This window comes from Peromyscus maniculatus, chromosome 18, assembly GCF_049852395.1.
Source record: "Peromyscus maniculatus bairdii isolate BWxNUB_F1_BW_parent chromosome 18, HU_Pman_BW_mat_3.1, whole genome shotgun sequence".
Lineage (NCBI taxonomy): Eukaryota > Metazoa > Chordata > Mammalia > Rodentia > Cricetidae > Peromyscus > Peromyscus maniculatus.
In genome coordinates this window covers 13,173,578-13,198,151 of record NC_134869.1, presented here as the reverse complement: position 1 = coordinate 13,198,151, position 24,574 = coordinate 13,173,578, and the positions used below count along the sequence as shown (strand labels likewise).

General features: G+C 39.6%; 1 protein-coding gene across 11 annotated transcripts in view; it reads right to left on the bottom strand.

The window, feature by feature from the left end:
• Window positions 1-6,422: 6,422 nt before the first annotated feature.
• Igf1 (insulin like growth factor 1) overlaps window positions 6,423-24,574 on the bottom strand; it is a 74,460-nt gene continuing 56,308 nt past the window's right edge. For all 11 annotated transcript variants that reach the window (XM_006979857.4, XM_006979858.4, XM_042263639.2 and 8 more), the window contains one exon: window positions 6,423-12,640. In XM_006979857.4, the coding sequence (XP_006979919.1) occupies window positions 12,615-12,640 (26 nt within the window). In that variant the 3' untranslated portion in view covers window positions 6,423-12,614. The remainder of the gene's footprint in view (window positions 12,641-24,574) is intronic.

The window sequence follows — 24,574 nt, the reverse complement described above, 5'->3', positions numbered from 1 at the left end:
GGAAGCCTGTTTCTATGGATACTGCATTTTCAAAAATCAATCTTAGGGGCTCTCAAATTACTTTCCAGCCAACTGTTACTTTGCAGGGTCCCATAGGAATGACCCCCTCCCCTAAAGAGAATTTGGAAGAATATTTCATGTATCTTGAAAGACTCATAAGAAATCGTCATGGTTTAATGGGGACTTGAAAACAGATTGCCTTTTCTTTCAGGGAATTAGTATTTGTCACACCGGGGATATTAAACCACTTCAAGATTGATATCTTAGAAGATTATGCTGTGGAATAAATGCCTAAGTGTAAAGAGTAACTGCAGAAGAACTCCAGTTGCATGCTGATGAATTTAATTAAACTGTTTGGGAAAATTATGTGTTTGGGCATAACGAGAAGCACGTGATTCACATACATTGCTTATTTGGATTGGTTGCCCTGACAGGCACCGATATTTGGGTGATGTATGGAACACCCTGACACGGTCAAAGAAGTTAGAAATCATGATCCTGAGCGGCTGTGGTTCTACCGCCCAGGTTGGGGTGAGGAAGCAGGAAGAACTATAGTAACACAGCAAGAAAATGCCCGACTTGGAAATCTGGGTTTGCTGGGTGGCATGGCACAAGAATCCCACCATCACTTTCCCCTGCTGTTGCCAAGGAGAAGAATCTGATTGGGGAGAGAAATTAATCACTTGGTTAGTGTTAGGAAAAGTGGGGCCATGAGTCAGTGCATGCACAGGAAAAGCCAGAGAAAGCCAGTGGAGAGGGGTCTGTTGTGAGACGTTTACATACTTAATTTACCCCTTGTTAGGTCTCAAACCTAGGACAAATGGCTAGCTGAGGTTCCCATTAACATATCGCTGCAGACCTGGCCTCCAAGTTCTCCCAGCATCCCTCAGTCCCTACCTGTTACAGGGCTTACCTTATACCCTACTCCAAACTTCTCCAGCTCAAGGGCTGGGCTGCCCTTCCTCCAGCTGCCCTTCCCTATATAATCCAGCCATTTTAGTTACCCGGTAGTTTGCTTTCATGGCCTCTTGATCTGGCTGGCTCTTCCCTCCCCGATCTCCTCACATGGCCCTGCTCAGGGTCAAGTCCACTCTGGACCCTCCCAGATGCTCCTGCCCCTGGGTGTGCTCTCCCTTTTATCTATAATAAACCTTCTCCTCCACCAGACCGAGGAGCAGCCATGGCTTTCCTCTGTCGTTTCTTTCTCTCATTCACCCCTTACCCTCTCTTTTTCAGACAGGGATATTACCTTAAAGCCTTGGCTGGCCTGGAACTGGCTGTACTTTGAAGTCAAAGTCACAGAGATCCACTCGCCGCTGCCTCCTAAGGGCTGGGAAGAAATGTGTGCGCCACCATATCTGACAATTTTCTCATTCTTCATAACAACAGAAGAAGCAGTGATGATCAAAATCATGATGATTATTCCCCCTTTCCTGTTCAGAGGACTCACCTGTAGATGGAGGGTATGGGAAGGAGGGATAACCAACACTAAGAGTATTTGAAAATCAATGTGGGAACCTATATTTTATAAACTTCATATACATACATATATATATATATATATATATATATATATATATACACTCTTTTATATGACATAATTAATTAATTAGAGTTACCCTACACAGGCGACAGTGATTCTTCTAGAAGCCATAGGTTGTCAAATAAAACGCCCAATGCCAGATGTGGGATACCTCCTCTCAAATTGTTGGTCAGGAGTGTCCCAAACAATACAGGTTTTTGGCTGCTATTGGCCTTAGTTTCCCACTGGAACTTGATGGTAGAACCCTGTTGCTGCAGACACCACACACTTTAGTCCCTGGGTGTGGAGACACCATGCTGGTACTCACCTGGAAGTACTTCCCTGTTGACTGGCTTTCACAGTCCTGGAAGGTGCTGTGGTGGCTGCTGGGGGAGACAAGTCATCAGCAACTGTATCCAGCTGTGAGCCCTGTGAGCTACAAATAATGACTGGCCTATCCAGATATTCCCATGGTTAAATTAGTAGCATGAGTGTTATGGGGCTAACCAAGTGATTTCTGATTAGCTCTCTGGTCTGATCCACAAGAGAAAAACGCATGCCTTGTATTGTAAATCTGGACAAGAATCCATGATTGTGAAACTCACAAGCCCCAGGGGGCAAACCTACTATCATTATTGGGCTAAATGAATTGAATTGCCCTTACATTTGTATCTCTATATCACAGTTCACCGTTCAGACCTTATCAATGACGTTTCTCTGTGCAGTGACTTGCCCTCAGCACCTGGCTGAAAGTGTCAGAGCCACATCTAAGCCGCAGTCTGCCTGACTTCAGCTCACAGTGTTCTTTCCCTCTTCTTTCTGTTTGTATTGTGTGGAGTCCCCCGAAGAAAGCAGGAGCTGTGTCAGGTTTTGAAAGCAGAATTTAACGTAGCTGATAAAGAGATGAGCAGTGAAAGGGGAAGAGGCAACCAGAGATGAACAAGCGTCAAAAAATCACCGCACCCAGGGCTAGAGAGCCAGAGAGGAGCCGTGCTTTCATTTGGGAAAACAACAAGAGGATAGACATAGGTCTGTCAGGAGGGACAGGTACTTCTTGTTCCGGGAGGCAAAGACCACGGACGGAAGATATGCAGTTACTCACCAAAGTGCTACTTTGAAAAAGATAGAAAGGGGGAAACTGTACGACTTCCTTCCTCCCTAAAGCCTTCTGTCTTTTGTGAGTGCCTCCTGTTGGCCACACTTAACCGGAGCCCAGGGACAGGAGGTGCTACGAAATATAGTTCCTTATGGAAACAGATTAAAAAAAAATGTTGAGAAATAGTCGTGTGAGGGAGCAAATAGGCATCGCATTCTAACACAGTCAGAAGAACATTATTTCACTGCAGTTTTTACTACAGTTGTGGGGTCTAGAGATACCAGAGGCGTCTTCTCGGTATTCACAGTCTAAGAGAATCAATATGTTTGGCTATGGGAGAAGGGTAGGAATGTCTATTTCCAAATGACCTTTAAAGCAGAGAGAAATGAAGAGAAATTTGATTCTGGGGTAGTTCTAATTGTGCGTATTTTAGGTTACATAAGGGAGTCTAAATGGGAGTTTTGAGCCAGATAAATCAGGGAGGCACGATCATGAACAGTGGCTCTGCTTCTCCTACTGTTCTCTCCCTCAGTATCTCCAAAAACCCATCTAACCCCTTCTCATGTTTTAGAGATTTGAGGTTTGGAAGAATAGTTCCACGTTTATGGGGTGGAATGTTAGATTCTCTTTACAGCATTGGAATAGAGAAGTTGCTATGACTAGAGCCTATGACTCCAGCCTCAAATTTCCATTTGGAAGAAAAAACTTTCTTCTCTGTCCTTTCTACGGGATGCTGGGAATAGGCAGGAGCATTGAGTTCAAAAAGCAAAGCTAGTTAGGAAATGGCAGGAGGGTTTCTCAATCTTTAGCTCTTCCTTTATGCCAAGAAGAGGAACATTTCCCACATTACTTGAAATCCAAGGGCAATTTCTGGTTCTGATGCACAGCTGCAGTTGTTTCAAATCCAATTTACACCTGTTTCTGCTTTCAGTGACTGCTGTATTCTTTTTCAAAGTCATCTCAGCCCATCACGGGGTGAAGGAAAGAACTTTTAGAAACCAGATGTTGCAATAACTATAACCATTTTCCTTTGTTGGATCCCAAGGAGAATTAGTCTCTATCTATAAACTGGAGATGGTTTTCAGTTCAGCCTTGTATTGAAGACTTCACTGCTTGGGGACATATGCTCTGTAACCTATTTTCCATTAAGAGTCATAATTGATAGTCCTGGAGTCCTCAGCTTTAACTTAGAACCATAAACTTAGTAATGACTATTTTTGATATGCTAATGTCCCAAAGCAAAACTCAGTGTCACCATATACAATTTCAACAGAGAACCATTGCAGAAATGCTTAAACTGCAGTGGTAGGGAGAGATAGAAAGAGTGTACAGCAAAATATACATGAAGAAATGCCTGACACTACTTCACTGAAAAATACAATGATGCCACCAGATGTTTGTAACCACGTGAAGAACTATAGTGGCATAGAGTGATACAGGTGTGGAACAGAGACTTCAGATAACCCAGTGAGTGTCACCATTGTTGATAAGATTTTCCAAAATGGCGGATAAGACTTGGTAAGGTTACAAACAAGGGACAGTTGACCTTCCCTTGAGTCAATGGCGATTTCATCCTTGTAGTGTTTAGCTTAAGTTAAAGCCATGGAAAAATACTTTGAACTTATAATAAGTTGAAGTTGTATTCTAGGCTCTGATGATGATTAAACAGGTTATCATTTATATGAAATGTCTGAAGTCTTGGTCCCTGCTCAATAAATGCCAATCACATTTCCCTTATTATTCAACAACTCTGAGTGTTTCCATAGATTTTCGAAATTTTAGAACCTCTTGTGTGACTTGGCTAACGTGGGTTGCAAAGGAAGAGATGTAGGTATGTTGATGTTATGAAACTCCAGGCTATAAAGATATGTTTCTTTCCAGAACCTCCAATTCAGCCATTGGCCATTGAGACCTCAACAGATTTGAAAACTGTTGAGGAAAAAGCAGATGGATTACTGCCAAGTCTCTAGTAAGAGACTTCATGATCAACTTACACATTTCCTTATGTATGAATTGTTTGTTCCTGGACTATTGTGGGTCTAGGACATAACCTCGCTCATTGACTTCTCCCAAGATTGGTTTGCTCTTGGATTTCCCAAACACTATCCCAAGTGCTATCAAGAATCAACACTGTAACCTAAACAAGTGGAAGAGAGGCAGTAGTAATGTTGAGAGTTTAGCTTAAATACATTGCTGCTGTGCAGAAATGCTTACTTATCTCGAGAATGCCCTCCAATATGATTTATGACCCAAAGACATACGTAACTGCAGTCTGCCTCTAAAATGGAAAATGAAACTTGAATAAGAAGTGTCAATTAGTATGCTGCTGTGTCCTTACATCTGAATTGAATATGAAATGATGAAGTTTTAAGTATGAAGACCATATTCAGACCATATTCAGGTATGCTTGGACTGTCTTTGACTTCTAGTGTATTAATGTGTTTGAGCCTCCATTCCTAGTCTTTAGAGTAGTGCTTGATGCTTTTTTTTTTTAAGAAACAAGGATAAATGATACAGTATAGGTAGATCACAGCAATAACTTATTGTTGTTAGTCTTTATTATTATTACAGTTAGTGGTAATTATCAATGATGCTCATCAAACAGCAAGAAATGTTATTTTTACGAAAAGCAATGATTTGGCCTAACTCATCTTGGAGATCTTTCCAGGGGTAGAATTTCTCTTCAGCTCTTTGGGAGGAAAATGGCTTTGGACAATATACAACAATAAAAAGTAAGTCAGTCTGCTCATACCCCCAAACATAGGTTAAAGCTGCGAGGAAATGTTGCTTCCCAGAACATAATGGAATTTCCTTGCAAGCTTGTGAAGGGTTTGGTAGGAAGTCATGTAGTTTCTGGGAGAATTTCAGAATAGGATAGGGTCTTCTTATCCAGAGGCCTGTGAGCAGTCAGAAATTCCTTGATGGGTTCGAACTAATAATGATTAGGGGTGTCAAGTTGGAAACCCTGTTCTATCATGTGCTACCAGCCTCTCCCTTCATCATCCACCAACCATTTCAGAAAAGGTGTAACCAGGTTAGATGGATGTGAATGGAGGGGAAAGATATCATCTTGGGCAGAGGAAGGAGAAGAGCTACATTGAAGACCAGTGCCACTGGAGACAAAACACAGGGGATTTGGAAGAGGGACTGCAGAATGTTAGTGAAAATCCATGGCAAGTTTAAAGGAACAAAGATTGGGAATTAATTTGAGCTCAGCTACCAATGATATGTGGGACAATATTAAAGAAAACATCTGCCTTATTTCCTTAAATCCAAGTGCAAATCACATGGCTCCTATTTACTTTAGTCTCTCTCTAAAGAGTGAAAGGTAGGATAATAAAAGGGAAAATAGAGTCAGACTCTTTTGAACAGGAGGAAAATTTCTGTACACTACAACTTGTCTTTCTACTAATACTTGTATGAGTGTGACACCATGGTATGTATTCAGTAAATAGATTTCTTGAAAGAACTCAGTGGTGAGAAATCATATTCTTATAAAATCTCTTCATATGGGAGTGCATCCAGTGTTATTTGTGTGTGTTCATTATAGGATGTGGGTGGATCTCTTGGAATGCAAATGTTTTCCTAGCTACTTGCATCATGGGTTATAACTCACTTTTGGGTCACAGTGAATGGGGTTGGTCTCATCCGCCTACTTCATTGTTCAAGAATATATTATACAATTCATACATCTCTTTATTCTGGGTGTTTTCTGTGTTTGTGAGTTGCATTCACCATCATTACTAAAAATGCTATGCAACAGTAGACATTTTAAGAAATGACACACTACAGCAAAAGAACCAATTAATCAAACATGATTAATTTTAATGTAATTACTAAAGAAAGATATAACATTTTATTATGACACTCTAGCCATACATTTTCAAAATATGCTTACTAAACAGTAAATGTAAGATAATGATTCAGTTAGTTACATTTTTAGAAGTCATTAGGACTGATATTGTTTTTCCATAAATGAATTGAATAATAATCATTTCAAATACAATCAGGATTAATTTGATAGAAGATGTTTTTGAATAAAAGAGATACAATGAGTGACCAATTATTACTTTCAGGTTTCAGGAGGAAAATTAATTCAATGTCTGTAAGTTATTTATCACACTTGGCCTTTATTTTAAATGTGATAAAAATGAAGAAAAATACATGATGTAATCCAAATTCTCATAGCTCATTAACTCTTTAACCAACAGAGATCTGATCTGATATGATATTTGGGGTTCTTAATGTAAATTGAATATAAACTGCATGATGTTTAGAAATTTTTGATATTTTGAATAGATATTTTAATGATACATAAACACAGATAAGAGTTGTGAATAGACAGCTTGAGGTTTCAGAGTCCTCCTGCAGTGTGGTTAGCAGTAGGTACAAGGTAAATATTCAAACAGAATGAGATTAGGTGATCAACAAAAGAAACTTTACAATGAGCTGGTGAACAGGGTCAGTGGGAGGTTTGGAAGGGATTTTTTGAGTTCTGATTTTCATTTTCGTACTTTACATAAGTGCATTTTGGGCAAAAGAAAATGAATAATGCTTACTTTTAGGCCTAGGCAATTTAAACACAGGCAGATTCTAAAGACTGTGAAAGGTCATGTTGAAGGTGATTTAGCCTGGGTTTCAGGTAGGAGAAAGTATTTCCATTTTAGCTCCATTTCAATGGGTGGTGACATTTGGATTTTTGTATTCCTTCTCATTTTTTTTTTGGTTAATTTTTTTTACTTAAAAACCCATATTAATGACAGATTAAAAAAAGAAAAATCATGTCTGAAATTAATATAATCATAAATTAAGAGGGAGCATGTGAAATGTGTGTTTTAAAAGACAGTCCTTTAGTTATTAGATTTTCTCTGGCCAGCCTCTATAAAAGTCTGAGGCAGACACTGGGGGGAAAAAGGACTGTGAGGAACAAAGACAGTTTCAAAAGTCCCCTGGGCTTCTGTCTTCTCTAGGAAAGTTTTCCTTAAAATGATAGGAAAGAGGGGATAGATAGTACCAGATGTGACTTGGTTATCATGTACCAGATGCACTTAAGCTTCAGACAGTCTTGTCTCTTTTCTTTTAAAGAGAAACCACACAAAGAAGGTATCTATGTATCACTTTCTAATACCTAACAGGAAAGTCTTATAGAGTATCACAATAGCAGTAAGTAAATATGCACTATAGGATTAAGCACTAGCCTTGAAAACAAAAGAAGCAACAAAAATTTCCCTTAGTTTCACCCCCCTCCGAGTCAGGACTTCATGATGTTTTTGGGGAGTGGGGACAGAGACTCACACCTCTACTGTATTTTAAGGTGAATAATTCCTTAATAGTAATCATCCATCTTTGAAAACATGGGAAAACCAATGTGCTTTGAATGGGAATGCTTATTCATGGGAGAAGAGCCAAGTAGGGCCTCCTCTAGACAATCTTTTATGATTGAAAATAGAAAGGAACATTTAAAATAGTCTGATTCAATAAGCCAAACCATACATTTCTAGCTAGCCTATAAAGAATGGATATGAGTTTATTATCTTCCATTCTACTCCGAAAGAGAAAAAAAGACCAAGTCATTTTGAACATTAAGACTTTCATTCATAAAGATTGTATAAGATAAAAAAAAAAAAACCAACACAAAACAAAAGAAAATCTTCACAGATTGTCAGCCATCTTCTTAAAAAATTTCTCATAAGTTCTTAACTTTCTTTGTCGGTAGATAACCCCCATCTCACAAGAAAATACTTTCCAACCTTTCCCAATGAGATCCATGACTGTTTCTAGGGGAGCGAGCACTCTTTGAGGCGTCTGGTGGAAGAGCATCCTCTAAAAACCAGAATTTAGTGCATATCCTAGAGGATGTGGCAGAAGCTCTTTCTAGTAATAGGTAAGTCTATGTTCTTAAAATCTTTGCTTTTATTTTCTCCACTTTCTGAGCATTTGTTTTAGAGTGGAGCACACACATGCGTGCTCACACACATGCAAGCACATGTAAGCAACACACGCACATCAAAACTAAAATCAAAACCAAAAATCAACAAGAAACCCAAGCAACCAACAAAAAGCAAGAGGTAACTTAATCCTCTTCTGCCGTTTGCCTCAAGTTCTTTTTCTCCTCCCATTTTGACTCCATGCTATTGAGCAACATTTCAGATTGGGTAAAGTATTGCTAATTTTGTTGAATTTGAGAGCCAACGAAATAATGGAGTCTTCAGACTTTAACACCTTTTCATCCTCTGTCTCTGAACCCCCAAACTCACAACTTGGTGAACAATATTCTACTTGTTAGTGATATAAAGTTGAAAGGTGGTGGCTAGATCTAATACTATCTTATTAAGCCGTCTATCTATAGGATTGTTGTTTTCATACTTTAAAAAAATATGTCTATGCTTTCTTTTTTTTTCTTTTTTCGTTTTTTTTAGTCAAGTACTTTCTTAAAGAAACAATAGCACCACATTGGCATAGCTGGCCAAAGAATAAATGGGAAAGCAAAACATGCTGCACCCTCTTTTCCTTATACCCTCCAAGTGCTCACACCAGCAGCAGAAATCCTGGAGCCATGGGGTATGAGATGGTTTCATCTACACAGACATTCCACATGTTGCATTGATATTCCAAGAAGGGGAAGGAGTCTCAAGGGGGCAGGGCTGCCTTTATTAAACATAAGATTTTCATGGAAATGATTTCTTTTTATTATTCCATTTGGAGTCTCTTAGGGTGAGTAGGTGGTGTGTGTGTGTGTGTGTGTGTGTGTGTGTGTGTGTGTGTGTGTGTGTGCACATGTGTATGCATACATGTAGGATGGGGATTAAAAAAGTGGTTTTTTTACTCTAGGGAAGTAGATTATAGTTGAGAGATGTGTTAACTTTTTCAGTAGAACTGATTCACCTTACAATGTTCAAACAACTGATATTCTTTGGCGACTAGGACCAAAATTTGACCTAGGTACTGAGTATTTTTAATTAAATCAGGAATAAGCCTATCAAATGAAAACTCCTTCCTACCTATCTTTATAATTCTTTTGTGAACTTCTTAAAGTTGCCCCATTTCTAGACACTAAACTATTTAACTCCGTAGCAAAGCTTACAAAATTTAGAGTTGTAAAATTTGAAGTGTCATTTCCTACCAATCTTGATTCATTCTGATTTATCATATAATGGTCAGTTGGCTTTCAGAGTTTATGTAGATTTATCTTGCAGTGTTCATTCATCTGAGAGTATAATGATGTGTTAGTATTATTAATTTTTATTAGTTGATTTCTGATTCAGTTGGAGAGAATTATGTATTGGATAAAGGATTGCATATTTAAGTTTTCATCATTGAGAGAATTTTTGACTATGTATAGAATTAAATAAACAAAACATGTGACAGACACTTGGAATCACCATATCCAACCATGGCAGGAACCCCACAAATCTGTTTAAGACTGCCTATAAGGCTTTCTTGGAATCACTAACTTTAAAAGGTATACACTGGAAACAAGAACTAACGTCAGAACTGCCACCCTGGGTATGGGAAGGTCCAACTTTTCCCACCACACCTCTGGGAAACAGAGAGATGGTGAAATGGACCTAATATTCCATTTACGTCTCTCCATGATGTATATAGGGCATGTTCAGCTCGCTCGCCAAATCCTTCTGAGGGTCTTACTGAACAGCACTTTCTCATTTATTCAGAGATGCTTGAGGCAACCCAGCAGAAGGAAAACTAAAAATGTCTTGTTTTTTGTTTTTGTTTTTCTTAAACATTTTGTGAGAATATTAAGGAAGTCTGCAAAAGAGAAAAGGCTGTACATAAGATTAACTGGATATTGGATAATTTTTTGTTCTAAAGAGGGAGACAATCTTGCTCCACAAACAGGGGACCTATTCTAGGTTCTTTTGGTTATCAATGCCCAGTTGAATGTATCCTGCACATCTGCAGGAAGCTGAATTCTTTCTTTTAAGCAGACACTAGGGAGAACCTTGGGGCTGAGATGGAAACTTTTTGCCTCTCAAGTAGCAATTCTGGCCAGCACGTTTTCACAAAATAAAGTAAGTACGTATATACGCAAGCAAGGGCATAAGAGTACATCCACTAAAGTAACTTGTGGTTTTTAATAGATATTATTATTAGGGTATTTATTTTTTTATATGCTAAAGGGAATGAAAATGTGGTTTTCAAACTGAATAGATTATCATTGATAATATTAGAGTTATTCCTAGATACTAAGTGTCTACAAGGATTAATATGAGTAGATAAATGGAATACTCTTTAATTGGCAAGGATCTTTCTCTTTCTCCCTTTTTCTTTCTTTTCACTTATCTTTATATTCATAAGTTCAATGCAGAAGTAAAACCAAATTATGCATCAAATGTCTCTTACTTTGCAGCATGCTGGGGAGACGGAGTCATTAGCTCTTCACTAGTTAGTTGGACAGCTTCACCAATTAGAACCTGGGTATCATACTGTCACCTCAGTGACTGACGAATAATCCTTGGAGCTACACTGTCAATGGGTTATTTACAGAATTCCTTGCATCTCAGCAATTCAAGGGCTCTGATGTTGCACCCTCCTGGAAACCCAGAGGAAAAATCTGAAGATCTATCTTTTTAATATTCATACCACCTCTCTGAGGTAGGTAGATGACATATTGCCCCCCATTTTGCAGATGAGGAAACGGAGGCACCGAGAGGTGGAGTGACTTGACCAAGGTCACATGGTGGTGAGTCCATGTGGCAGAAGTTGCAAATCCTTGTTTCTTCGGTGATAAAAAGAAACCAGGACTCCTAAAATCCCTAGCCTCTTGCTTTTCCCATGCCATAGCTTCCTCTCTGGACACACTTGCCAAGTGTGTCTCAGTGGACTTTGTGTCTTAAATTCCTCTCGGAAGGCATAGCTGGGGAGGCCTTTGTGTCTCCCAAGAGGGTGGATTTTTTGTCAGTTCCCTTTCTAAGTTTTGTCATCTTAGGCTCCAGGCTTTCATCTTTGCTTTGCTTTCACCTTTTACCGTTTTGACCAGATTCTTTCATATAACAAACTACAAAATAGCACCATTGTACTAAAAAAACAACAACAACAGAGTTTTACATACTGGTTGATATAGCCTGTATTATTGATATGCTAAATTTACATAGTGCTCTATTATGGAAAAAAATAAAAAGAGCAATCGCTAGTTAGGTTACATACTAACTTATCATTTGAAGGAACCACCAAGAGTTGAAGAGATGTTCTACGTTTCAAACACATACCTAAAAATGATTGGCCTCAAAGTTGCAGTTATTGTCCTTCTAATTTTTTTTTCTTGTAATACGAGGTGGAAAAATAAAGCTTTGTGTCTAAAATAAACGCATCCAACTTATATTTGGTACAAATGCCACAGATGAAGTCAGGAGGGTTAAAACTTGGTGGGCCAATTGACTACTTACTTGCTCTTGCTTTTGAGGAGGCCAAATTCAACAAATACCAATGTTAGAGAAAGGGCTAATGGAGATAGACAAGACCATTACACTCTGTAAAACAAGCAGCTTGAGCTATGTGGGGAAAAGTAAAAATAAGAGAGCAATTCATAAACCACGTATACACAGTTGCTGAATGAATGGCTTCAGCAGCCAAAATTCAGAGAGGAATTTAGTGCAACTGGATTTGTACAACACCCATGCATTTTCGGCTCTTGAGAGGCAGGGACTAGGAGATATAATTATATATATATTTTTCTCTATAGAACGTTATTGATAAAGGATCAACAGCAATTTACCCACTCCAGGACCACTTTTGCAAGTTGCAAAGTTTTTAACAAACACTCCTAAAGACAATGTTGGAATGTTTACTTGTATATTTCATTGGGGGAAATGCCCATCTTTGAAATGTTATTGAACTTATTATTCTTATTATTTTGGTCGGTGTTCCAATGTTTTGCAGGTTGTTCATGCAGATCAAAGGATCCTGCCGTGACACATCATTTTCTGCTTCTTGGGAGGTTCTTCCTACATCCTGTAGTTCTTGTTTCCTGCACTTCCTCTACTTGCGTTCTTCAAATGCACTTCCTACACATAGGGAAGAAGAAAAGGTCCCATTAAGTTGTTGTGGTTTATATATCTGGTTATGTCTTTAAACATTTATTCATTTATCCTTTGTGTTTAGTAGTCACTATGTGATAGATAATTAACTCGATACACATATGCAATGTCAATGACCAAAACAGGATGAGAAGTATTTCAATGCCTTTAAAGATTCATCATTTCTTTATTTTGGTAACTTCCACTCTCTCTTGTAACTCTTTGTAAGATGGATAATCAGTTCCTGTTATACTTATATCCCCTTTCCCTTTGTTCTTGTGCTATAGGAGACTAGTACTGATTCTTCCTGGGTACTGGGCCCTGCTATTTCTAATACTGGGTCTCAACTTTTTGTATCTTATGCCTACCAACCAAGCTAAAAGAGGGTTTGGAGTCTTGAATTCTTTGAGAAACACACAGATGGACAAACCTTTAGTTAATACTTCAACCAAACTTGACTATCTCTATGATCTTCTATAGCATGTGTACCATTACTTTATAATTACACAAAGATGCCATCCTTTCCACCTGCCTCTACCCCAGATTCATTCACAGGATGGAGATCCTGAGAATTCTACCCTTCTGACTGGAAGCTTATTTTTCCCCCAGTGAGTAAAACAAAAACAAAGCAAGCCAGATCCAAACAACAAGGGCAACAAAACCCCAAACTCCTCAGACTCTGAGGTTACCACTGCTGTCTTGTTGCAGCTTGTTTTACATTACTGTTTTATAAAAAGGACATGTTGTTTTTGATTTTTGTTCATTTTCCCCTATGGAGAGAGGCAGCATTTTGGAAGTAGGAGATTGGGAAGTCAGGTAAAAATCACAACGTCCTGAGCTGAGCTCCAACTCTACCGTCTTCTGTTGGCCAGCCACACGAACTTATGTGCAAGTCCTAGTTCCTTTGTCCACAAAATAGAACAACAGGATCTATAAGACGGAGGCATTAGCATTCATGAATGCCCTTTTCTAGAGCAGAGGCATAATAATTAACATATTTTTAGATGTTGTTATTAACTTTCTCTCTTTATCATGTCATCTTTGTTTGTGTGTGGTGTGTGTGGTGTGTGTGTGTGTGTGTGTGTGTGTGTGTGTGTGTGTGTGTGTATGTGCTCACGCACGCACATGTGTGCATGCAGGTGTGTATGTGGGTACAGCTATAGAGCTGCAATCTTTTTTTTTTTTTGAAACAGTTTTTTCATTGACCATGGCTGGAGTATTGAACAGCAAGCTCAGGATGTCTGCCTGTTTCCACCTCTCAGCATTAATGCCCGGCTGCCGGTTATTTACAGGCATGCCAAGGAATCTGAACTCAGATTCCCATGCTTTCGCGGTCGGCTCTTCGCTGACTGACCCATCTCCCCTGGCCTTGTTATGCTGTACTAATTGGAAAGTAACAATCCTAAGGCCCAAACACCATGTTCTTTGAGTTGCTAACATTATCATTTCCTCAACAAATGATGATGATGAAGGAGTGAAGGAATATGAATTTTATTTAGAACAGAAGTCCTAAGAGAGCAGACTCATCTGCCTCATGGTGGTTAAAGCTCAGAATCTAGCTTGGGATGCTGCAGGTAATTTTCCTCTAGTCAGAGAATGTCCTGTAAGAAGATGCAATAGACAGTTACAGGTACAGAATGGCACTTCAGAAGTCACGGTATCCCTTATCACTGGGGACACACTTTTGTCAAGACCAAACAGTCATCCTCACACTAGCAGCCGGAATTGCCAAACTTTTCCCCTGCCTAGGGTAATGCCCACTCAATCTCAATACCGTTAGGAGCTAAAGGACTTTAGAGACCTTGGAAGGGTGAGGGGATTTAATACTGATGAACACTAACAGTTCTTGGAACCAATACCTATCAACCAAGACTCTTAGGCATGTGGTGATTTTTTTCTGACACATGTTGATCATCCCTACCGGGAACACGAGTTTTACCACTGAGTCCTTCATGAATCATGAAAGGGAACTAGCCCTTTGTGAGGCGACGGTCAATATCCTACTGACCAAACAGGAGAAAGGTGGCATCCTCACGTAAAAATACTCTTTAAAATAACAGGTCCATGCTCACTGTAAGAGAAAAAGCAGGCCAGAAGAAACTGGGATCTTGAGTGCATCATCTTGAAATGCCATCAGTTTAAAATATTGAGACTTCCCCTTTTTATAGTCTATACTCTTATGAAGTTCACTTAAAGTACTTTTGTTGCTGGGCAAAGCATTAAGCATTGATCTGCCAGTGAAGGTCTGCTCCTTATTCTCATTTTCTGAACAAATGAAAGGAGGCATCTGTGGTAGAAGAGTGGGATCATTAAAGCTCCCAACCCATTTGAAGCTGCACATGGACCCATTTGTTCCCTCTCACTACACACTTCAAATAGTGGAAATGTCAACAGCACTAGTCTACAAAACTATTAACCAAATTAACCAACAGGTAGGGGAGTATGCTAATTTGAATTTTTTTCTGTTTAATATGCACACTAGCTTAGAAATAAAGAACAATGAGTCTAAAATACACGCACTAAAACAACTCATGAATGACCTGGTAACAGTGAAAGAAATCCCATAATGGATTGAATCGCCAGTTCTCGAGCTGAGTTACAAACTTGTCAAAGAACACAGTCAGGTATCTTCTGACCTTCACTCTTCAAGTGTGTGAGGGTTCTGCACAACTAAAGGGGGAAAATGGCTTTAGATTGAGCATCTTACAGATCTTAGCCTTCTGGTTGTTTTGCTTTTCTCCGAAAGCAGAAGGTAGACAGGGTAAGGTTGAGCAAAGGCATGCCCTGGTGGTTTTCTTGTGGGTCTGCCTCAGTGTCCCGTAGAGTGATGGTAGAGTGAAACGCACCCACCACTGCTCTAAGTGGCATGCTTCCCAAGCACACGGGCTCAGCGGACCCATTTCAAACCAGCTCTGGGTCTGGCTTGCATTTGGCTCTCTTCCCGGGCGGGTGGGAGCTCACATGTGATTTCTTTGTTGCAGACAATGACAGCGACGAACAAAAGCACTCAGAGACTGGGCTACATCTGTTGCTTCTCTCATTGTCTTAATTTAATTACACTGGCGACCCTTGACAATAGGCTGCAGGTGGAGGCCTGTTAGGAGCAGCCGTCCTTGGAGCTGGCACCCACCTTCAATGTACTTCTTGAAGGGTTATGAAACAGTTTCACAGGCAGCCAAGCAAAAACTTTTCACTTCGGCAGCTTGTCCAAGACAAACAAACCAGCTGAAACTGTTTCTAGTGTGCAACTAGACAGATTTTTGAAAGGAAAACAGTAGTGAGTAAATATTATTTCCTATTGACACTAGAGAAGGTAAGATTATTTAAAAAAAAATGCCTGTCTTCCAGCTTTCTGGGGTTGATGGAAGAAACTGACCCTTCTGAAGGAAGGGCTCACCAGCCTATTAGGGAATGAGCTGCGAAAAGGATTAATTTGTAATAGAGGCCATTTGCTTTTTTCCCTAGCTCTCAAACTTTCCCCTGGAAAGTTATCCATAGACCCTTTGAGGGCAAAGATCATCAAAGGTTAATAACAATAAACATCACAGTGATCTTGTGTGACACCTGCTGAGGCTTTACAGTTGAGTACATTCTCTCTCTGGCTCCTCGCATCCACTTTGGCAAGGTGACCTTATTTGTAGCCACTCCATTTCCAGGCTGAGGCTAGCTAAGATTTAGTGACATGCTGAAGGCTGTGGAGGAACGGGCTGTTAGAATTAAGAATAGAAATAATAGTAGCCATCACTTGAGCATCGATAACGTGCTAAGGATTAGTTCAAACACATACATGTTTTCTCATTTAATTCTCATGGTCATCCTCAGGATGGGCACTGGCCTCCTGACCATTTGACCTTTAAGGAATTTGAAGCTTTGAAAGGGTAAACAAACAAACAAACAAACTACCCCAACCCCCGGCAAAAAAAGAAAAACAAACTTGCATATTTCTTAGAGTTAAGCTAGACTTCTGCTTTGGGTTTGCAGCAGTTCTTTGTGAATCTGAGGCCGAACTGTTAGCCTGCTACCTACCACACCAAGAGGTGGAACAGAACCTAGTGCCTCAGAGTCCATATCCCTTTCTAATAGCAGTAGCTCATAATGTCATCAGCTGTCCACCTGGTTCATAGTCTCAGGGAGAAGACTCTAAGCTAAAAGGGTGAGTGTTTTTCCAGGCCACAGTGTCAGCTAGGCCACACTTGCATGGTTATTTATAGAGGTCTGGAAATGTAGTATTTTCAGTTAGCAAGGGCTAACTCCTTGGATATCATTACTTCTGATTTTCACCACGCCTGTTGGTGTGTGTGTGTGTGTGGATTTTTGCCTAAGGGGCAGAATATGAAAGAAAGATGATAGGCTCTTTAAACTTGAGGAAGGAAGTGTTGATATTCTCAATGGACCATGTTGCCTTCTTCCACTCACTGCGAACAAGTTAAGTATTGTATGGCATAGCCTAGGAAAGGCCTGGTCTCCTATAAAGAAGCACTGGGGAAATAATGCCCAACATAGAATATTAGCAGCTTCTTTAGAGCACAAAGTACTAACTCAGCATTGACCTTCTCCACAAAAGGGCAAATAGGAATAAAAAAGAACAGTGGACGATTGAGAGGTGACCCAGACATCAACCCTTCACTTGTTGAAAAGGATGTGCTGTAATTCTTTTTTTTTTTTCTAGTTGGCTTGGGGACACACGACATTGTGGAGGATGATTTAGATGTCTTGGTATCAGCTCTGACATCTTTTTACTTCAAGGAATCCCAAGTTCCAATTCTAAGACAGTCTCAGATCAGCCTTTCTTCTCTGGTAGCCAAGCTGAGTGAGTATCACAAGATTTACTCTGTACATTAGGATGTGATTTTTAAAACGAAAGAACAGAGAACACAGTTCGAGAGACCTGGGCTCCTGTTGTGTGTGGCAGACTCTTTAAGACAGAGGCACATGTGTGGACATATGGGACACTGTGTCAGTTTGTCTAGTCTCTGACTGTTTTTTCAGAAACTACGTTCTTCTGCCTTTAATATGATGGGAATGGCTATTTCTTCCTCTCCCTCCCCATGCCTTTTTCCTTTGAACAGATTGGATTGTTCCAGGCTGACCCCTCACCTAAGCTGCGTCTGAATGTAGTGGGGATACAAACTTTTGGAACCCAGACATTTTTAGTGGCCACTTTGTCATAAAGACTCCCTGATGGCTGTTATACTATCCTTAACACCTGATATCAGCCTCAGACATTTCTGCCTGAGCTCCTTTCTCTCTCTTTCTCACTTGGGATCAGATGGCACTGCTGTTTGATGGTTTTCACAAGCTACCAAACTCTATTCTCTTTTCTTTCACATAGGTATATCTCCTAATAACATCTTGCTTATTTGTCTCCCTGAGGCCATGGGTTCACATGCCTAGTTTTGGTCCCAGCTCCCTCACCTCAAAAGACTTATGTGACTATGGACAGCCACTGACTTGTTCTTGCCTCAGTTTCCTCTTCTATAATGTGAAAGAATGGAGTAAAAGCACTGACCTCATTACATTGGTCGATTGACTGTGAAGCATAGGGAGATGGCTACTATTGTGTGCAAGAAGGCTTGCTATCCAAGACACTTGGTTTAGATCCATTTTCTGAGCTTGACTCTTAGCAACATCATTCTAGCCTGGCTTGTGTGATACCTCATTTGCACCTACCTTTGTTAGAACACTGACATGTTTTAGAGCAAATTCTGCACATGTTTGTTTCTCCCACTTAAAGGGAAGCTTTATTCCTTTACCTCTGTATTCTCCCTAAATGCAAACAGCGTGTTTAAGAAACAAAAGGCAATAGCGAATTGGTCTTCTTGTTTACATTGATTTAAATTTTCTGCAGAAGTGATGGGGCAGAGTTTAGGTCAACAGCAAGCATGGCACCGCCACTTGTTGTGTTCACAAAGCAAAATGTAACAGAGCTCTCTCTGGTCTCAAAACTTACACTGATGACTGTGGCCTAATCGATGTTAAATAAGAAATGGGAGAAGGAGTGAGGTGTCTGGCTAACACGTTAGAGTCCATCTTGGGTGTGTGTCCTGACTTGGCCAGATGTGAGAGCAAGACCTTGACAAGGCATTTAGCCTTTTTCAGTTAATTTTCTTATCTCTACAGTGGGGAAAATGCTAGCATTTACCAGGAATGCTTATGATGGTTAAGTGAAATGATTCACCAAAGCCCTTGCCATAGGGTAAGTGTTGAATAAATACTGTCTATTATTATTATCATCCAGGTTTTAATAGTCACTACTACTGAAACCCTTTCTGTGCTAGAATGCTACCCCTTTTCTTCTGATTATAGGCAAAATTAGCTACCTTCTTGTTTTGCAGAGTACCCTTGAATGCTGGGGAAGAATGCCCACAGCTCTTCTTCCTTTTCTCTTTTAATGAATGATGTCTCCCTAGGAATGCTCAGAAGTCAAGGAACTTGAATCCATCCTACCATTATTTCAAGATTAGTCTGATTTAAGAACTTTCTCCCTCTTCAAATAACCACCTGAAGTGATTTCCAGCCTATCTTCCTGCGATGTAAGAAACTGCTGGTTAATAGTTTAAAAGGATGGAGGGAAATAGAAGAAGAAAATACTAAAGGACTGTTTTCCTTAAGCAGCAGAAAGTACTTATTTATTTATATTGTCTTTAACAGCCTCGAAGGGTGTTGTAGAATCCTGGAGGTTCAAGGTCGTTTTGACGGATTTTATGGACAACTGGTTTGGCTATTTTTATTTGTGATTAATGATGATGATGAAGATGATAATGGTGGTGGTGATAAATAAGCCTAATCCTACCATTGTTCCCTGAGGGAGATGATTTTGGAATTGCTGAAAGGTTCAAATGTGACATTTCAAAAGTGCAATACCAGATTCTGGTGATTTTACTGACTTTTGCACCTCTCACCTGAAAATTCGTTCTGATGTTATTTTTCCTCTTACTTTCACAATGCCATTGTTCCAACTGGCTTATGACTTATACTAATGCTGAGCTAGTGTGTGTGCTAATTTGTATCATGATGTCCTTGAGAGACCTGAGGCCCCAAAAAGTCTTCTGGTGTCAGTTCAGTGTACCAGTGATGAGTTCACAGGGTTAGTAAGAAAGGGTGTTGCCCTCTTCCACTCAATTCTTTGAGTGTGTGACAAATCTGGGCAGAACATTCAAACTCTGTGTTCTGAATTTTCCTTTTCACTGAATTGAGAGAAATTTTGGAAGCTTGGAAGACTCTCCCGAACTTTTAGGATGAACAAAATAACACTATGACAGGTTGAAGTGATTTGCATCTGTTTGAGGTTGATGGGAGCCTTCAGCGTATAAAAGTAAACAAGGAGAATGCCAGCTAGTGCTTTTCCAAGGCAGAACAAGCTACAAGAACAGTTCATGCAAACAGTTTTAAAATTTTAAAATCATTTTGTGGTGCCAAAGCACCTCTACCTCTAGCCCTGTATTCTTTGAAGAATACGAATATTATTCACAGAGACAAACCGAGCATTTAATAGTGACCCGGTCAACTAATACTGACGAAAGAACAATAATGATGCCATGCATTTGTTGCTACATTTACACTTTCATTTCTTCTGGTCTTGCAATGTTCCATAAACTTTTCAACATGCCTTGCCATGACATCAGCATCACACGTTTCCAAGTGCACCATTGTCAAATGATTAGGAATCTTTCCCAACCCTCGGCCTTCCATACTCTTGCTCTTAATTATTGGAGATTTTCATCCTGCCATAATTGTTATCTACAGCTGTGAAAATAGCCCATCATATTTTCACAGATGGCAGGGCTAGTTGGCTTTTGATTACTTAACCTCTTAGTGTTGGCCAGACAGAAAGCCCCATGTGAACATTTCTAGACTTTACACAGAATTTTGTAAAAAAATCTTTTGGCATATGAATCTTTGCTTAGAAGTCAGGGCCATTGAGCCAGCTTAAGTTTGATTTAAAATTTCTTAGTTTTTCCCTTGGAACTTTGGAGCCATTTTAACAAGGGTAAGAATATTTGCTGTCATGCTTAGACTGTTGTAGAATAAGAATGGATAGTCCAGAGTGAGGAGAGGGTGTTGGAGACTTATGGGGAGACTGGGGCTGGAGAGATGGCTTACAGGGTAAAGGCAATTGCTGCCGAGTCTAATAACCTGAGTTTGATCTCCAGGACTGTCGTGGTGGAAAGAGGGAATGGACTCTGTCAAGTTATTCTCCAACCACCATATACATACCGTGGCATACACCTCTCCTCAGAATAAATAGACATGATTTTAAATCTTCTCAAAGGAAAGGGGAAGGAGACAGCAGAAGCCCGGGGCAGTTGTGGCCAACAATCCCAATCTCTGAGAGGAGCAGGAAAAGGGGAGGTGACTTCATTCTTGCCTATTTGGTGGCCCCTGAAGAACCTTCTCTAACCAGCACCAGGTGTCATTTCTTACTTAGGTCAAAGTGACCAATAACTGGCCTTTCAGCCCTGAGGTAGCATGTCAGGAAAGAAATTCTATGGTGGGTATTCTAAAACTTTTAAAAAACGACTGGGCTTCATCCAAAACTGTCAGTCTTTCCATTGCTTTCAAAAGCCCTCACATTAATTTCAGGCTATCAACTTCATTTTGGCTGAAAAGTCAACTTTGTGTTATCAATTACATATTTCAAAAAAAGTCTGATTCCCTTCTAGCACGCAAATAAAAAGACTAGCTTTTGTCTTCCCTTATAAATCCCAGTAGACCTGAACACTTGCAGGCTCTGCTGCCTTAGGAAGCCGTGTTTCCCGCTGTCAGTTGGAGGGAAGTGGTCAGGAGATTCTCGAAGAGGGGTTACTCTTGGGGAGCTAGTTCTTTGTCTCCTTTTGCAAATGCTTACATCTTACCAGCACAAATTTGAAGCTGTATGAAGTTGGGTTGTTTGTAAGAGACATTTGAAAGACCTGATGCTGGAGAAAGGTGCTGCTAGATTGTCAGTCCGAGAAACGGAAGTGTCCCGGAAGCCCTGCGAGCCCGGAAATAGCCCACACTGCGATTTATTTTGGCAATTTTACTTAAAACTATTAAGATCTAGCATCCATGCTACAGTTAATTTTTCCCCAGGCACCATGGAATGAAAACACATATTATATTTGATTTTAACTGGTTGAGAAAAAAATGATTTTTTTTCTGAAAAGTCCATTGTATGACCCTGAAATAAATATTAACAGTTCTTCAGATGTGGCAGAACTGGACTAACCATTTCATTTCTAATTCTTCAAAGAATCAAGTATTCTTCAAGCTGGGAGGAATCTTAGACCACTGAGTTCTCTTCTGTCATATGTTGGAGAATATGTACTCACTGGAACTGTTGTCAGACTTTGGCTTGACATGTTTGGCAGCATGTGATACTTCTACTCCAGGGAACTTTTCTATTGCTCTAATTTCCAGAAGTACAGTGATACTAGCTAGTATTTCAATAGTGCTTATTATGTGCAAGCACCACTTTGAGTACACACACACACACACACACACACACACACACACACACACACATACTTATATGCATACACATGCACAAATATAGATATATCTATATATACTTTCAGTAAGTTCTCACAACAGCTGTATGGGGTAGATTCAGTTGTTACCATATTGAGAGATAAGGAAACTGAGACATAGATGAGCTAGAAGGTTTGCCCATGAGTAAACACACTGCTAGTAAAAGAGATTTGAGTTGCATTAAGGCATTCTAAAGGTGTTCTGTGTCCTTAATCTTGATACTATCCTGCTTCTCCGACTTGTAAGCTTTATGCCTCATTTAGACATTTACAGTCATAGATCCTCAATTAACTTGTCTCAGAATTGTGATTCCTTGTGTATTTTAATTAGCTTTAAACACAATTATCAATTTGCCCCAACACAAACACTTGAAGCTGAAATATGGGGATTGTAAATAAGGAATACTACTTTGTTTACTTCAAGAATACTCTGGGATGGATGACAGTCACCGTGAAGTATTTAGCTAATCACAAACTGTCACATTAAGTTTTTGAGCAATTTTAATTCAAGCTAAAGAAGGACATTTCAAATATGTGAGATGTTAATAAAACTCCTTTGCCTTTCCTGGTTTATTCTGTGATTACCTCACTGTCCTCAATAGGAAAAGGAGGAATCAATCTCAACAGTTCTCTTCACTTTTTGTGGTCTTTTTTTGCTATAGTGTGTCTGCCTATATCACTCATTTATCCATCTAAACATTCATCTGTCCATCCATCCATCCATCCATCCATCCATCCATCCATCCATCCATCCATCCATCCATCTATACATCCTTCCACCTACTCAGTATTGTATGTTGTGCATATTCCTCTAATTCCTTGAGTATTACTTACTACTAAAATGATATGAAAGGACAATGCTTGATTATTTTTTCCTAATTCCTATTACATAGCAATGGCATGTAGGCAGGCATGTTAAGGATTGCTTTTAAATGGATAAAATCCATTTCAAGAAGAAATGTATTCCAATACAGAGTCTATGGCTATGAGAACTTATTTTAACTAGAAAGTCCTATTGGTTTCAGTTTGACTAGAATGAAGTTTATAATTAGATACAACCACACAAACCTTTCCATAGGACACAAATACTGAATTATTTTGCTGAACTGAGGTCTCTTGAAAAGCTATCTGTGTGGCATTAGTGACAGCTTTTACCTGAGGCTGGTGCTAAAGTGTGCTTGCTGTCTTGACAGAATGTAGTATCTCCTAATAATCTAGGATCGGTTTGCAATGATACAAGAAGTAGGTTAGCTTTCATTGGGGGTTTTGACACACATTTCTAACTGAACCTTTTAATCCTATTTTGAGCTCTGGACATCTCTATAATATTGAAGAAATCCAAGATTTTCAGTGAGCCATGGTGAAAAGGTGATCCTGGAGTAGAAAAAAAATATCAGGATCATAAAGGACTAGGCAAGAAAGGATGCTTTCTAACACCAGGACTTCTTGAAGTATGTTTCATAGATGAAATGTTTCACTGTGGCTTTCAGTCATTTTACCAGCCCAAAGGTCATCGTGAGCATGGCTGAATATTACCATCTTCTACACCCTCTTTGAGTTGTGATTCACAATCTGAATAACTTGAGATTTTTGCTTTTTGCTCAATGAAGATCTTGCTGTACTGATTGAATCAAGGGAAGTGAGTGCAAAGGTCACTGGGACCCACTTTCTGCAAGTAGAATGATACTGTCTTCACATTCAGAAAAATTCAGCATTCTTGCTTGTACTCACAACCTTTCTTCTGGCAGAAAAATACCAAATTGGGGGAGACTTCCAATGTCCCTTTCTTCTGTACTTCATTCACTCTGATGAAGTGTTGTTGTCTGCCCAGAAGAAGCTTAGAAATCAAGTACATTTCTACCCATGTCCAGATCTCCTGGTCTTTAAAACAAAGAGAATCAAATGGCTTCCAAGGCCTTTATCAGTGCTAACAGCACGATCTAGGGGATTTTCTAATGAAGAAAAAGCTTATAGGATTTGAGATTTCAACATCTAGCTCTCTCTCTCTCTCTCTCTCTCTCTCTCTCTCTCTCTCTCTCTCTCTCTCTCTGTGTGTGTGTGTGTGTGTGTGTGTGTGTGTGTGTGTGTGTGTGTGTGTGTAGAAAGAGTGAGGTAGCAAGGGAGAAAATGGATAGATGGATAATTAAAAATGTTTTGTTCTCCCTAGGAGATACAGTCAAATGATATAGTTTGATATCAGAAATATTCATTATGGGCTAACTGCTATCCTCTACCCCCAAATTCATGTGTAAGGTCCCAATTCCAAGTACCTCAAAAATAGAGTGCACTTAGATATATAGTCTTGATTGAGGTCATCAAATTCAAATGAGGTCATTAGGGTCAACCCCAATCCAGTCTCACTGATCTCTCAATGAAAACAAAATTTTGGACACTGAGATATGTAAGGAGGGAA